This window comes from Pristis pectinata, chromosome 34, assembly GCF_009764475.1.
Source record: "Pristis pectinata isolate sPriPec2 chromosome 34, sPriPec2.1.pri, whole genome shotgun sequence".
Lineage (NCBI taxonomy): Eukaryota > Metazoa > Chordata > Chondrichthyes > Rhinopristiformes > Pristidae > Pristis > Pristis pectinata.
The window spans coordinates 1,733,469-1,748,901 of record NC_067438.1 but is presented as its reverse complement, the minus strand read 5'-3'; the positions used below and the strand labels follow the sequence as shown (position 1 = coordinate 1,748,901).

Below are 15,433 nucleotides of genomic sequence, written 5' to 3'. Positions count from 1 at the left end.
TTGAAACTCAACCCTCAGAAGAACATCCATAAGATTTCACCTGCAAAAGGGGTGAGGTGGGGAGGTTGAGGCGGTGGGAGTGATGCACCCCTCAACATCACTGGGACAAGACTCACTGAGTGATATCGTCTAAAGCTCTCTGGGTGAAAGCCCTTGGGTCAAAGCCCTTTGGATCAGAGCCCTCTCAACAAGGCTTTCTGGGTCAGAGCCTTCTCCACAAAGCTCTCTGAGTCAAAGTCCCTTGGGTTAAACTACTTTCTCTCCAAGGGTCCCATTGCATGCTAGCTGGTTTGCCCATCCTTCTTTAAAATGCTAAGTTTCTTGGAGTCTCATCAATGGTACTAAGAGGCAAGATTTTTCAACACACCAGGTGGATGGGGATAGGTTCCACCTGGATGTAGTGTTCAGATCGGATGAGTGAGCAGGCTATTTGGGTCAATGAGCAATGGTGTCTTTCACTCTCTTGTCATAGCCACAAGATCACAGATACTTAATGCCAGCTCTGTTTTAACAGAAGGTCTCGCCCATCGGGAACTGGCTGGTAGACACTCCAGCCGAGCACGGGCTGCCAATGGGAGCCAGTCCATCCAGGACATCTCAAAGGCCATCTCCAGGAGGATATCGGTGGCTGGACTTTCAACCAACCCGGCTGTGATGGCACACTCTGCCATCAGGCGCTACTCAGCATTTTCCCGAAAACCCCTCCGTTCCCCCAGGGTGATGCTCAGCATCTGGCCTCCCAAACCACAGCAGATAAACGATGATAAAAAGACTGAACGTGGTCGAGGCCCCACAGCCAAGGCACAGGAATCATCCCTGGTAGGAACTGGGAGACTGGGGAGTCCCGGAAGTAAGGTCATTGGGTCCCCAGGGACCAACACCATGTCTAGGGGAAGGAATGAATATAGTGGATCCCCAGGAACTAAAGCTACATCTTGGGGAAAGGATGAGCATGGCGGATCCCCAGGGAGCATCCCCACGTCCAAAGGAAAGGAGGTACATGGGGGATTCCCAGGGACCATCCCCAGGTCTAGAGGAAAAACTGAACTTAATGGATCCCCGGGGATTGTACCCACATCGAGAAGAAAGAATGACCTTGGTGGAGTCCCTGGGTCTATTCCCAGTTCAAGGGGACAGAATGAACGTGACCTTTCTCCATCTTCGAATGGAATACAGGAGCCACCCCTCAATATCCAACAAGTCAGTAAAGGATCTGAAAACCTTCCACAATCAGGGAGATCAGAAGCAACTCCGCATGAGATTCCTGAAGGTACTTATAGAAACATAGCATTTCTGCAGTGCAGAAGGAGGCCATTTAGCCCATTGCATTTGTGCTGACTCCTAGCAGACCAATACAATCAGGCCCATTTGTCTGATCTTTCCTCATAGCGCTGCAGATTATTTTTCCTCAAGTGACCATCCAATTCCGTTTGGAAAGCCCTGATTGATTCTGTTTCCACTCCAGTATTCCCCACCCTGAAAGGCAATGACTTACAGATCACCACCACCATCTAGCCTTTTTTAAAAAAAAGTTTCTCTTCACATTGCTTGTGGTTAACTCTATGTACCTGCTGCTTGAACTGTCCGCTGATGGGGACAGCTTCCAAGGACAATCCCTGTCTGTTCAGTATAACTTTAAAGGTGAAACTCCTCATCACTGGCACCATTACTCTCTTCTGTACCCTCTCTAGGACCTTAACATCCGTCCTAAAGTGACCAGATGTGGACACAGCTGTGGCCCAGCTAAATTCAGCATAACTACCTTCCTGTTCCTCTATTTATTTACAACTTAAAAGCATTTAGACATCTCCATCACACAATATCAATGTTTAATTCCTGATTTATTTAAACATTCAAAAATACAGACTATTTATTGTACAGTGCAACCTCAATAGAGCCTGCCTCATTATATTACAGTTCCAAATATACCACAGGTGTTACCGTATTCCCCAGGACAATGTGCATTTTTATTCTAGAATCACAGGGAGGCAGTAATATTCCCAGCAAAATGTAGCAGATGTTTTTGAAAGTCCCTCTGATGATGGCAGTACAGAGCAGGGAGTAATAAATCCTAGAAAAGCATTGGCAATCCAGCACTGGAGATCTGTTCTACAAATTTTAGCTGTGGGACACAACAATAGAGATTAAGTGGAGAGAATCTTTTCATGTGCTGTACTGTATAGAAAATCTGAAAGGCTTTCAACATTAGGTAATTGTTAGTTTTACTTCTAATGCCAGTGTTAAATTTGTCCCCCAACACCTGTGTTATATTGAAGTTGCACTGTTCCTGTAAGGGGAGCCTTTTTCAGCTGTGATTTGCAATAGGAAGCACCCTGCATGAAAGGGCAGTGTAAACAGATTCAGAAGAAACTTTCAAATGGAGAATTGGACAAAATCTGGTAAAATCAAGGGCTGTGAGGAAAGAGAAGGACTAATTGGGGAGTTCTTCCAAAGAGCTAACTTGGGCCTAATGGACTGAATGGCCTCTCTCTGCAGTGTTCGCATTTACAGGGTGGAAATTCCACATCAGCAGCACGGCAACAGTGGCCACTGACTGTGGAACAGAATATTTAATGCTGTGTCCAATGAGAAATCATGCTGAAGCCACCCCGCATAAGTTTTGTCCCTGTGGCTGTAAAATCCAGGGTGTCTGTGATTAACTCCAGTTGACCATATTTGTTAGGCTGGGTTCTGGGATTCTTCTAGAGAAACAAAGGACTGCAGATGCTGGAATCTTGATGAAAAGCACTATGATGCTGGAAGAACAGCAGCTCTCTCGACCACATGTGGGATATGGGTGCGAGCTCTCTTGACCACAAGATGTCCAAGATCTAAGACTTCCAACTTCTTTTCTAACCATGGCTTCCCCTTGACTGTGGTTGAGAGAGCTCACACCTGTATCTCTGCCATTTCCTGCACCTCTGCTCTCACCCCCACCCCTCCCAGACCCAACAGGGATAGGGTCCTCCTTGTCCTCGCATTTCATCCTACAGCCTACGTATCCAGCACATCATTGTCCACCAATTCCGCCATCTCCAACGGGACCCCACCACCAAGCACATCTTCCCCTCCCCACCCCTTTCTGCCTTTCGCAGGGACCGCTCTCTCTGCGACTCCCTAGTCCTCGGCCTCCTCCACTGCCAGGAGAATTCCAAGCACAAACTGAAGGAACAGCACCTCATTTTCCATCTTGGAACCTTGCAGCCTAACGGCATGAACCTTGAATTCTCCCACTTTAAGTAACCCCTACACCCATTTCCACCTCACCCCCCCAACCATTCCTCTTCTCTTCTTCCCTTTCCGAGCCTGTCTTTCTTCTGTCCCCCATTTTCTTCTCTCCTTACGTTTGACCCATCCCCTGGTGGACCTGCTCTCTCTTCCTCCCCCGCACCTGCCTATCACCCTCACCTGCATCTACCTATCACCACCTTGTGCCCACCCCGCCTCCCCTCTTTTGTCCACCTATCACTGCTCTGCTTTTCCCTCCTATATATTGGGCTTCCCCTTTTCCTAACTTCAGTCCTGAAGAAGGGTCCTGACCGGAAACGTTGACCGCCTGCTTTTCTCCACGGATGCTGCCTGGCCTGCTGAGTTCCTCCAGCATCATCGTGTTTTTCATCTGGGATTCTTCTAACTTCCTCAGAACTAACTAATTGCTATAATGAAAGTTTGTAGATAATGAAGAATTATCACTGGGCACTTTGGGGATTACTTGTAATCTTTCCTTCAGTCTTTGGTTTCACCATTATCTAGAGGGTGGCACCAGTAATCACACACAATATTTGGGAAAATAGATTTCAGTTCCAAACACAAGTTGACTTTATTCCCACTTTTCACAATTCTCATGCTCTGTTTTCTTTTTAACAGAAGAACAAAATCCAGAATTCAAAGTTTCATCCCAAATCTCTGAAACCCAGCATCCTCCTCTGGTCAGTGCCCCCAAGCATCTGGTTCACAAAAGTTCCCCAAAGCAGACGGGTCTTGTGGTGTGGAACGCCACTTCCAGTCGCGCTGAGGTCTCCTGGGAGGTTGCGGGCGGTGGGTTCGACACGCTGATTTTGTTTTACCGAGACTCACTCACTAAGATGGTTAAGGCCAAGATGATGCTCAAAGGCAATCAGCGGACAGCCAACATAACAGGGCTAATCGTGGGCAAAAGCTATGAACTGTACCTTTATGGCAGCTCCTTGGATCATCCAACCCAAACCATTAATGTTACCAGAATCTCAGGTACCTGTCTCTGACTAATTTCTGTTCCTCCCTAGGTAACAACCACTGCCGGCCACCAGGGATCTCTCCTTGACTTAAAAACAGTGTTTTTTTGTAAAGGAAACCTTTGCCAGAGGTTGTCCTGGATTGGGAAATTCCTCTTTCGATCTCTTTTTTCAATAGATACCTCGTGAGTCAAACAGCGATGCATTTTTATAGTACCTTAAACCAGTAAAACACTCAAAGCAGCATTACAGACACCAGACCACAAAGGGAAATGTTCACACAGGTAGACAAACACTTGGTCAGATGGAGATTAAGGAGGTTCTTGAAAAGATTTAATGAGGAAATTCCAGATTGCAAGGTCTGGGCAATTGTACGCCTGGATGCTAGTGGTAGTGGTGTGAATTAATGGAGGATTAAGAGGCTGGAATAGAAGGAGCACAGACATTTCAGATGGCTATAGGGTTGGGAGGAGGTTATGGTGGTAAGTGGGGGGGGGGGTAGGACTCGGAGAGGTTACAGTGTTAAGGAGAGATGTAGGGACTGTGGAATGTCACAGAAGTAGGGAGAGTGTGGGGACTGGAGATTACAGAGATAGAATGGTACTGGTGCCAGAGGAGCTCACTTAAGGAGGGTGTAGCGACTGGAGGAGGTTACAGTGACAGGACAGTATAGTTGCTGGAGTAAATTAAAATGATAGGGAGTCTTGCAGAGACTGGAGAAGTTACTGAAATGAGTAAAAATAGAAAATGCTGGAGACAGTCAGCAGGACAGGGAGTAACTGTGAAAAGAGAACCTGAGTTACAACTTCCAGTCAAGACCCTTCAGTCAGCTCCAGCATCTGTTTTTTTGTTTTCTTAAGTATGTTGGGAGAAGATTTGAAAGGGAGACTGAGGCTGGGGTGTGGGGTTGGTGGAGGTTACAGAGAGAGGGAGGAGTGTAGAGGCTGGATGAGCTACAGAGATAGGAACAATTGCAGAGGCTGAAGGGGGTTACAGAAATGAGGAGCCGTAGGGGCTAGAGGAGGTTACACTGATCTGGAGGATGCAGAGCATGGTGGAGGTTACAGAGGTAGGGAAAATGTAGCAGGTGGAGGTTACAGAGATGGTGTGGCTGGAGATAGTAGGGGCCAGAGGGGGTTAGAGATAGAGGGAGAGGTGAGGACCATGGAGGGATAGGAACACAAAGATGACAAATTGGAATTGAGGCATTGCTTATCTGCTAACGTTAGTGGGCACAGAGTACATCGGGTGAACAGGACTGTGTGGAAGTTAGGATGGAGGGTAGCAGAGTTTCCAACAAGCATGAGGAGACTACAATGGGGAAGGCTGTCCAGGAGGGCATGGGATAGTCAGGGCTAAGGGTAACAGCTAATTAGTGAGTAATGTTACAACGGTGGAATGGATGTTTGGTCATTTATTTCTGGATAATAGGTCTGCTGGTGACATGGGCAATAAACAGTGAACCACTTCATTGAGAGGCCAATCTCAAAGATCTATAGAAGAGAGGGGAATAAAATCAAATATACATCATGTGATCTGCAGATGCATTTATAATTCACATGCTTAATATACAGTGGATTATCACTCATGGGTTTATAACAGCCCTTAGCATTCACGAGGCCAGTGCACACATGAAATCGAAGTACAGAGAAATATAATACCTGGGGTTATAGCATAGGTGTTAAGCGACTGCTTTATTATACACAGCATTTCAATGTTCTTATTAAACCCTGATAGTCATTATATGTTATTAATACATTCATTGTTCATTTTTTTATTAATGCTGTAGTTAACAACTCACTGGCTAACACTGCTGAGATCATTAGTAACATACAAGTCACTGAAGTCCTGTTTTATTATCAGTGCATTAGTTAATGCTCAGGTTAACAATGTGCTGATTAATTTAGTTCAGAATAATACATTGGTTATCAGTGCACTGATTGCTAATGTTCAGGTTAATAATGTATTGGTTAGGAATGCTCGGGCTTATTATAAATGCACTAATTATTAATGTACTGGTTAAACATGCTGAGGTTCATAATGCTCAGGTTGATGCACTGGTAAATAACACACAGGTATGTATATTGTTAATGTACTAATTAGCAGTTCATTAGCTAGAAATGTTCAGGTATATTAGTAATGTACAAATAACAAATGTTCAGATCAGTTATTTCTGCACCAATCGATAAAGTGCTGTTTAATAATGCTCAGATAAATGATGCATTGACTAATGTAGGTCAGAGTAGTAATACACTGTTAATAATGCTCAGATCTATTACTAATGGACTAGTTATTAATGCAGTGGTTAATGCACTGATTAATAATCCTCAGATCTATTACTAATGCCTGTGTTCACATCAATAATGCCAGGTTTATGGAAAATAGCTTCATCCATTCACCTGCTCTGATTTTGAACAAGACTGAACTCTCTCTAACTGCTATTAATTTCATTCCAATAAGAAAATGGTTTCTCAGAAGTTTAGTTGTCATCTTATGAACTGCCCTTTGTTGTTTAATAAGTGAATATTGACAGAAGTTCTTTCCCTCCTCTTCAATCTCCCTCAGTGAGGGGGATGGATAGTGGGTCAGTGACCATCAACAAGGAGTCAGTGGATCTGCAGACAATGCCAGCAGGAGTTCGGGAGGAGGGCAGTGAGGAGCAGGAACAAGACCAGGACGAGGACGAGGAGGAGACAGGCCAGGAGGAATCAGAAGGGGAGCTGACTGCTTCCTTCACAGCAGGACAGACACTACTAGAGAATTTGTCAAGTTCCAGCACTTCCAACGATAACCTGACCCCCTTTAAAGATTTGCTTATCACTTCCCAGAGCTTCAGCACATCCAGCTCATTTGAAACTCACATGCCTCCCACAACTCCCACCCCTGGCATTAACAATAATGTGACCTTCCAAACTAGGACTGATGACACACTCTCAATTCCACCTACAGGTAAACCAATACAAGTAGGACTTACCAAGTCATTTCACTCCCACTTCTCCAACCCTTACAGGAAGCTAATCATCAGGCACTGCCTTATCCACAGGAGAAGGACTGCCATTGCTACCCTGTCTACATTCTTTACAGGTTTCGGAGGCCTTCGGAAGCACGTGAATCTTTTATTTTCAGGAACATTGCTGAGGACTTTTTACAAAGTTGTGGCGTTTTGGATAATTTTTCTTCCCTCCCATAGTTCAGACTCTCGAGGCCATTTACTATTCAATCCGATCAGGGACACTCGACATGAAGCTGGTACTTCGCTGAAGGGGGATGATGATATCCTGGCACACAGGAGGGCAGCGGCCCTCCCTCTGTGATCTCTTACCACTATGCAGAGAGTAGTTAACAGGAGTGAATTGGGGAGGAACACCACAGGCTGGAGTTAGGGTCAGGATGGCTGGGAGGATTAGGGTGGGAGTTGCTGGCTTGAGAAAGAGGATTGTGGGTAGATTGCAGGGAGTTGGTCATTGGGCATTCAGACTGGGGATCAAGGGGTGGGATGGGCACTCAATATTAAAGATGGCACTCCCCCATCTAGAAAGATTGGGACCCTAACTAATGCCAAAGCAGCCTCAGCTCTATTAAGTCCTGCTTCAGTATTTTCTCAAGCCTTGAATGTGTGCTATAATGTTGCACAGGGGACATCAAGCAAACCTTGTGCAGTGTTTGATGTGACTGCAAGCCCAGCAGCATTAGTGCACGTGCCTCATAGGCATGGGGGTGTGGGCAATAACTTCATACGTGGTTTTACACTCCCATCTGAAAATAACCCCAGAGCCCTGAGGTCAGGCGTCCCTGAATCAGATTGTATTTGCTCAGTAACATGTCTTTCTTGGTTCCTTAACTCTGAGTACTTTCATCCCCAAAATTCTACGTCTCAGTTTAGAAATTAATCTCCAACACCCAGTCCTGACATCATTTTGCATGAAGGGGGAAGGGGGAAGTGTTCCAGATTCCTAGATATCAGGGAATCAAGTGATGCAGGAATAGTGCAGAAAACAGGGCTGAAATCCATCAGCTATGATCGTGGTGAACAGTGGAGCAGGTTCAAGGGGCTGGATGGCCTCCTCCTCCTCCTACTTCTTGTGTTCTTATTCCCACTGTGTGGGGAATTCTGACAACATCCCCAAACAACCTGGCTCTGATTTGAATGTCATGTCTCTTTTTTTCTAGGCTTTCTCCCCCAACCAAAGGAAAAGTCTGGCTTTCTCTTTCTCTCTCTTCAATCCATCCGTCCTTGAAATCATCTCAGTACTTACAAGTTGGTATAAAAAAATATTTGAGGAGAGGTGACAACTCAGAGAACACCAATATCCCATGTTATTTTATGAAAACATTCCCACATTTTGTCGATCTTTGTTGATCTGATGGGGCTTGTTTACCCAGTTTCTGTAACACCAGCGTTGCTGGGTAAATTGGGTAGTTGTAAAGAAATCAAGAAGGTCTGTGAATAACTCCCCTGCTTCTGAGTCAGTAGCTCAGGCTCGCTCCATATAATTAGCTGGTAACTCATACATTGCTGTAATTGAATATCAGGAAATACTGTAGTATAATCAATAAATGCCATCATCAGCGTGAGAAAGTGGGTGAAGTTCCAGAACTAAAGCAAGGGCAGCACATTGAAGAATGCTAGTGCTGAAAATAATCTCCCTTGAAGCAGTGATCTTAAAGATTATCATCATATTTCTTTAAAACATAGAAGGAAACTATTCAGCCTATCAAGTCTATGCTGGCTCTCAGAGCAATCCCTTCAGTCCTATTTCCCGTCGTATTTTCCTGTAGTCTTTCTTACACATGTCCATTAACCCCATCTCTTAACCCTCCCGAGAGCCACTAAAACTAAGAGTAATTGATAGTTAGCCAATTAATGTAACAGCCAGTGCGCTTGTTGGATGTGGAAGGAAACGAGCACTATGGGTTAACTTACATGGTCACGGAGAATGTAAAAGTCCCACATACAGCACTGGAAGGTCAGGATCAAACCTTGATCCCTCTCCCTGTGAGGCAGCTGCACTACCCGCAGCACCACTTTGCCAGATAGTTGCTGCAGATTATGAGAGGTTTGGATTTGGTAAACTCTTGGTCGGGGAGCCAAGATTATGTTAAAAGATGCAGGAATTGATGGGCTGATTGGCCTCCTCCCACATTGAAGTTCTTGCAGGCGTCAGTGGCGTGCTTGGACCCCAGCTTCCTTGTCTGAGGACATTGGAAGAGGGACAGGGATGCTGCATTCAAATATAATCTAGATGTTGGCTGGGCACATCTGGGTCAATACATCTACCAACCCATTGAGAGGAAATTTAGCCCAGGGAAAAGAAAGCATTATAGGTGGGGTTTCAGATGGATGTTAGAGGGTGGGGGTGTGAAGTGTGGAAATGGAATGAACAGGAAATGAGGGAAGAGTGTGGAAATGTAGGGAAAAGGTGTGGAGGGAGATTACCTATGGGAGAAGTGTTGGGGATGTAAGAAGCGTGTGAGGGAAAGGGGCAATGGAGGCAGGTGCTGGTTACGGGTGTCGGGATGGGGAAGAAGCGTCAGGGAAAGGAATGGGAAAGAGAGTGGGTGGTCTATAGGGGATTATGGGGTGAGTGGAGTAAGATAGTGGGGAAATGGCAGAGGTATGTGGAATTTGGGGAAAGGACGTGAGTGAAGTGGAGAAAACTGAGCGCAATGGGGTCATTATGTGGGAAGGGTTTCCCTAAGATGGGGTAGGGCATTTCCTGAGGATGGGAATTTTTTTCTGCTGGCATTTCACTGAAGATGAGTAGGAGGATTCCACAGGTGGAGGGGCTTTTCCTGAATTGCTGGGTTCCCTGCAGTGGGGGGGGGGGGGGGGTTATTTCCCTGGGGGAGGTTTCCAGGAATTGGGGTGTAGGGGATTTCATTGCCAGAGGGAGTGGTTCCTTGGGATGGAATTGCAAGGGTAGGGACTGGCCCAGGGCTCGGGATCACAGGGCTGGGCGGGGACAATCCCTCCCACGTGATGAAACCGAAACCAGCCGGAGAATTCCCGAGCAGGGCTCCTATGATGGGTTTTCCCAGGACAGGGATCCAGAGTTCGGGGCATGTATTACGCTGGGGGGGATCCCGAGTGGGGAGGAGGGTTCCCCTGGGATGGGATCCCGAGTGGGGAGATGGGTTCCCTGGGATGGGATCCCGAGTGGGGAGGAGGGTTCCCCTGGGATGGGATCCCGAGTGGGGAGGTGGGTTTCCCTGGGATGGGATCCCGAGTGGGGAGGTGGGTTTCCTTGGGGTGGGATGTAGGGGGATTCCGTAGCTCTTCACTCTCTTCTGTCCTGTTTCCAGTCTCCACCGACCAAGCTGGCAGCTTCAGCAACGTGAAAGCGCGGGAGGTCACGGCCAGGAGCCTCCGCCTGTCCTGGAAGGTTGTGGGGGGCGTCTTCGACGCCTTCGTGGTTCAGTACCGGGAGTCGGCAGGGTCGGAGCAATGGCAGGACCGCAAGGTGCAGGGCCACTTTCGCTCGGTCCTACTGAAGGGTCTGAAGCCCGGCACCAAGTACTCGCTCCGCCTGTATGGGGTGCGAGAGGGGCGGCGGACAGACCCCTACCCCCTGCTCGTCACCACAGGTACCAGCTCATGGGCAGAGGTGGGAGGGTGCATCCGCGTGGTCCGTTCCTCTCAGTCGACATGCTTGATCATCGACCCTCGGCTGGACCCACACAACCCCCGTAACACACACACACACACAGCCGCTCTAACCCACACACAACCCCTCGAATCCACACAGCCGCTCTAACCCACACACAGCCCCTCTAACATGCACACACAGAATCAAAATCGGGTTTATTATCAATAACATATGTCGTGAAATTTGTTGTGTGGCAGCAGGACAGTGCAAGACATAAGACATAAACATTACTGCAAGTTACAAAAATAAATAAATAGTGCAAAAGAGGAATAGTGAGGTAGAGTTCATGGACCGTTCAGAAATCTGATGGCGGAGGGGAAGAAGCTGTTCCTGAAACATTGAGTGTGGATCTTTAGGCTCCTGTACCTCCTCCCCGATGGTAGTTACGTGAAGAGGCCATGTACCAGGTGGTGAGGGTCCTTAATGATGGATGCCTCCTTCTTGAGGCACCGCCTCTTGAAGATATCTTTGATTGTGGCCCCTCCAACAGACCCACATTCCCCTCTAACACCCTCACAAGAGGCTTCAAGAGTGCTCACAACTGTGCTCCACAAACCCACATGGAAAACCCTCTAACTCTCCCTCAGGCTCCCTCTTACCCCTACACAGACAACTCCCATCTAACCCCCAGTTGCCCTCTAATTCTCCACAGACCATTCTAACCCTCTCCAATCTGCAACACAATTTTCTAAACTTCCACAACAACCACATCCCCACTTTAACCCTCCCCACACATTCCTCTAACCCACAACACTCCATCTAATCAACATACCCTTCTAAAACCCTTCACACCCAACAGCCACCCCACTCCAAACTCTAACTCCCTGACTCCCTCATCCAGACTCACAACAGTCCCTCCAGTTCCTCCCCCAGACACAAAACTCCCACTGTCTCCCCAGAAGTTCCCTGTTGTCCTCTGCACTGTCCCTCTTACTGCACTGCACTGCTCCCCCTGCTGTACCCCAAGTTACCCAACTTCTACCCCACCTCCACTATACTCTGACATTACAGATGTCCCTAAACATTATCCTTCAGTAGTATGGAGCTCACTCACAGCTGCCCCTGTGAGAGTACAGTCATCCCTTAGCATCACTGTCCAGAGGGATCTATGGGACAGCCAAAGAGGCAGCTGTAAGGCCCTGCCGGTTGAACATTGCTGAGGGAGCTCTGCAGTTTGGGTGGGGCAGCTCACTGTGAATGGGCAGTGCTCAAGGAGGCTACACTGTCAAAGGGACAGTACTGAGGGAGTTTCTCACCCTTGGAGGGGCACTGCTAAGGGAACATTGCGGAGATGGAGGTTGAATGCTGCGGGAGCTCTGCAGGGTTGAAGGTTCTTTGCTCAGGGAGCTCAGAGGGTCAGTGCAGAGGGAGCTCCAACTGGCAGTGCTGAGGGAACTCTGCATTGTCAAAGGGTCAGTGCTGTAAAACTCAACACTGTCAATGCTGACAGAGCTCTGCATTGTTAGAGGATCAGTGCTGTGGGAACCCCAGTGTGAGAGGGTCAGTGCTGTGGGAACCCCACAGTGTGAGAGGGTCAGTGCTGTGGGAACCCCACAGTGTGAGAGGATCAGTGCTGTGGGAACCCCACAGTGTGAGAGGGTCAGTGCTGTGGGAACCCCACATTGTCGGAGGGTCAGTGCTGTGGGAACCCCACATTGTCGGAGGGTCAGTGCTGTGGGAACCCCACAGTGTCAGAGGGTCAGTGCTGTGGGAACCCCACAGTGTGAGAGGGTCAGTGCTGTGGGAACCCCACAGTGTGAGAGGGTCAGTGCTGTGGGAACCCCACAGTGTCGGAGGGTCAGTGCTGTGGGAACCCCACAATGTCGGAGGGTCAGTGCTGTGGGAACCCCACAGTGTCGGAGGGTCAGTGCTGTGGGAACCCCACAGTGTCGGAGGGTCAGTGCTGTGGGAACCCCACAGTGTCGGAGGGTCAGTGCTGTGGGAACCCCACAGTGTCGGAGGGTCAGTGCTGTGGGAACCCCACAGTGTCGGAGGGTCAGTGCTGTGGGAACCCCACAGTGTTGGAGGGTCAGTGCTGTGGGAACCCCACAGTGTCGGAGGGTCAGTGCTGTGGGAACCTCACAGTGTTGGAGGGTCAGTGCTGAGGGAGCTCTGCACTGTTTGAGGGCTGCCTTTGATGAAACGTTAAGCCAAAGCCCTCAGGTGGACATAAAATATCATACAACCACTATTTTTGCCCCATGTCCTGGGAATGATATTCATCCATCAACCAAGATCACAACTAGTACAACTGGATCGTTGTTGCATCTGCTGTCAGTAGAAACTTTCTGTGCATGAAGTGGCTACTGCCTTTCCATTGGTTACAGAGCTGACTGCAAACATGAAATGATGGAGTCCCCTGTTATTGGCTCGGTAGATATCCAAGGCAAAGTTTGTCAAACATCAGGCACAGGACTGGGGACAGGTGAACAGGACGAATGGCTTTCACTTTTTCCTTGTTTAATCTGCAGACGGTTTGATGGAATCCCTGTCTGTGCTTTGTCTAGTCCACTTAACGCCCTCACAGAACAAAGGGGCAAACCTTTCCCAGAACCCAGCAGACAATAGGGTCAGAGTACTGGGGCTCCAATCTCACCCTGCTTCTCGTTGCAATGACTTTTAAAATGCTTTAATTCTTGGCTCCTTTCCCTTCAAGTTTCCCTGCAGAAAATCAAGGCTGGGACAGTGGGCAAACTCGACACATTCGTTGTCTCAAACATCACGGACAGCTCCTTCCTACTCACCTGGACCACAGAGAGGGAGTTTGATTCTTTCCTCATCCACTATGGAGCTGAGGGATCAAAGGACGTGCGGAAGGTCAGGGTGGCCGGTGACCTTCAATCTTCAGTCATCACTGGCCTCCGGCCGAGCACCAAGTACACCCTTCACCTGTATGGTGTCACCTCTGGCCAGCGAACAAAGCCCATCACTACCACAGGTAACTTACAACAGGCAGACATGGAGGCTATTCAACCCATCAGGACTGGCCCAGCAACTTGGGTAGAGCATTGCTATTTGTCCCCCTCCCCCTGCTCATAGTTCTGCTATCTTTTCCTTTGAGTATTTAACCAATTTCTTTTTGGAATGTGACTGAGCCTACTTCCACGCATTGCCTGAAACTGTTTCCGCATGTGGTGGCTGGTGTGTCTGCCAGTCCTCCTAAATCAATACCCTTTGGCAATTGGCAAGGGCCACAACTATTGGGCAGGACACTTTTAAATGGGTAATTCAGTGCTCTGCACAGCATCAGTGGGGATCATAATAATTTTCTTGGACCCATACAGATCGAGTTCTTGGCAAGTCCTGAACTGAACAACCATTTGTCCTGATGCACAAAGGCTCAGAGTTAGCCAGCCATGAGCACTGCCAGCTCAACACTGCAAAGAGCAGACTGAATCTCCCTCTGGACCAACCTTTCCAATAGGAATGCTGGGAACCAGGAGTGGAGTGGGGACATAGGCACTCTTCCCACTGAGCCAACACATACCTCACCCACATGCCACCCAGTTGCCTAAGCTACACCTCTCCCAGGTCTAACCATGAGAAAAATCCTGAGAAAACGGATTCATTATTTTGGTTCAAGAAAATTCATCTAAAATCTTCTGTGTTTCTCAGCACCCAATCAATCCCACTTTAACTTTCTCTGCTCTGGAAATGTTCCCAGTCTCTCCAGCCTCTCCACATTAACCAAGGCCCCTCATCCCATATGACTTCTGTTCACTCCTTGATGCCACGCCATTCCAAGTCTGGTGCCTAGAATACAGTACGGTATTCCATATGCAGCCAATCTCCTGTTTTAGATAAGTTCAGCATAACCTCTGGGCTGTTGTAGTCGAGCCAGGAAGCCATTTGTTTTGTGAACAGCTTTATTGGAGAGTTATTTGGAAGGACAATAACAAATTCCCTTGTCTTTCTCCAAAGCTCACGATGCAGTGTGGCAGTGTTTTGAAACGAGTTTTGGGACTGGTATTCGTGGGGATGCAAGCACTGCACTCACTTGAGTGGGATATCCCATTAGGTTTTGTCCCGCTGCCACCAACTGTTCAGCTCTGTGAAGCTGCTGGAGTTGTTGCAGTGCAGTCACGGCACTGCCAGGCCAGGGAGGACCGATTGGCAACCATTGTTCAAACCCCACCATAGTGTTTAAATATAACCGAGCCAATACAGAATAAAAATAAACCCTGTAGCAGTGAGCATGAAACTATTGGATCTTGTAAAGTCCTACCTGGTGCACTGATCTCCATCTGCTGTCTTTGCCTATGTGTGACCCCAGGCCCACAGCGATGTGGTTGGCTCTTGATGGCGGTGGAAGCAGTCCCAACAAGAATTTCTGAGAGGGCAATAGTTGAATGTTTGAAAAAGAGAAATTAGCAAGGCTGTAGGGAACGAATGGGACTAACAAGAGAACCCAAAAGAGCCAGCTTGGGCTTGTTAGATCAAATAGAGTCATAGAGTAACACAGCACAAAAGCAGGCCATTGGCCCAACTCGTCCATGAGACCGTGGTGCTCACCAAGCTAGTCCCCTTTCCCTGTGTTTGGCCCCTATCCCTCTAAAGCCTTCATATCCATGT

The 15,433-nt window shown here is 47.9% G+C and overlaps 1 protein-coding gene across 1 annotated transcript in view; it reads left to right on the top strand.

Annotated features, from left to right (window-relative positions):
- LOC127585802 (tenascin-X-like) overlaps positions 1-15,433 on the top strand; it is an 89,954-nt gene that overhangs the window by 12,812 nt on the left and 61,709 nt on the right. The window contains exons 7-11 of the mRNA XM_052043501.1: positions 473-1,270; positions 3,868-4,230; positions 6,780-7,163; positions 10,518-10,799; positions 13,518-13,799. Of these exons, the coding sequence (XP_051899461.1) occupies positions 473-1,270; positions 3,868-4,230; positions 6,780-7,163; positions 10,518-10,799; positions 13,518-13,799 (2,109 nt within the window). The remainder of the gene's footprint in view (positions 1-472; positions 1,271-3,867; positions 4,231-6,779; positions 7,164-10,517; positions 10,800-13,517; positions 13,800-15,433) is intronic.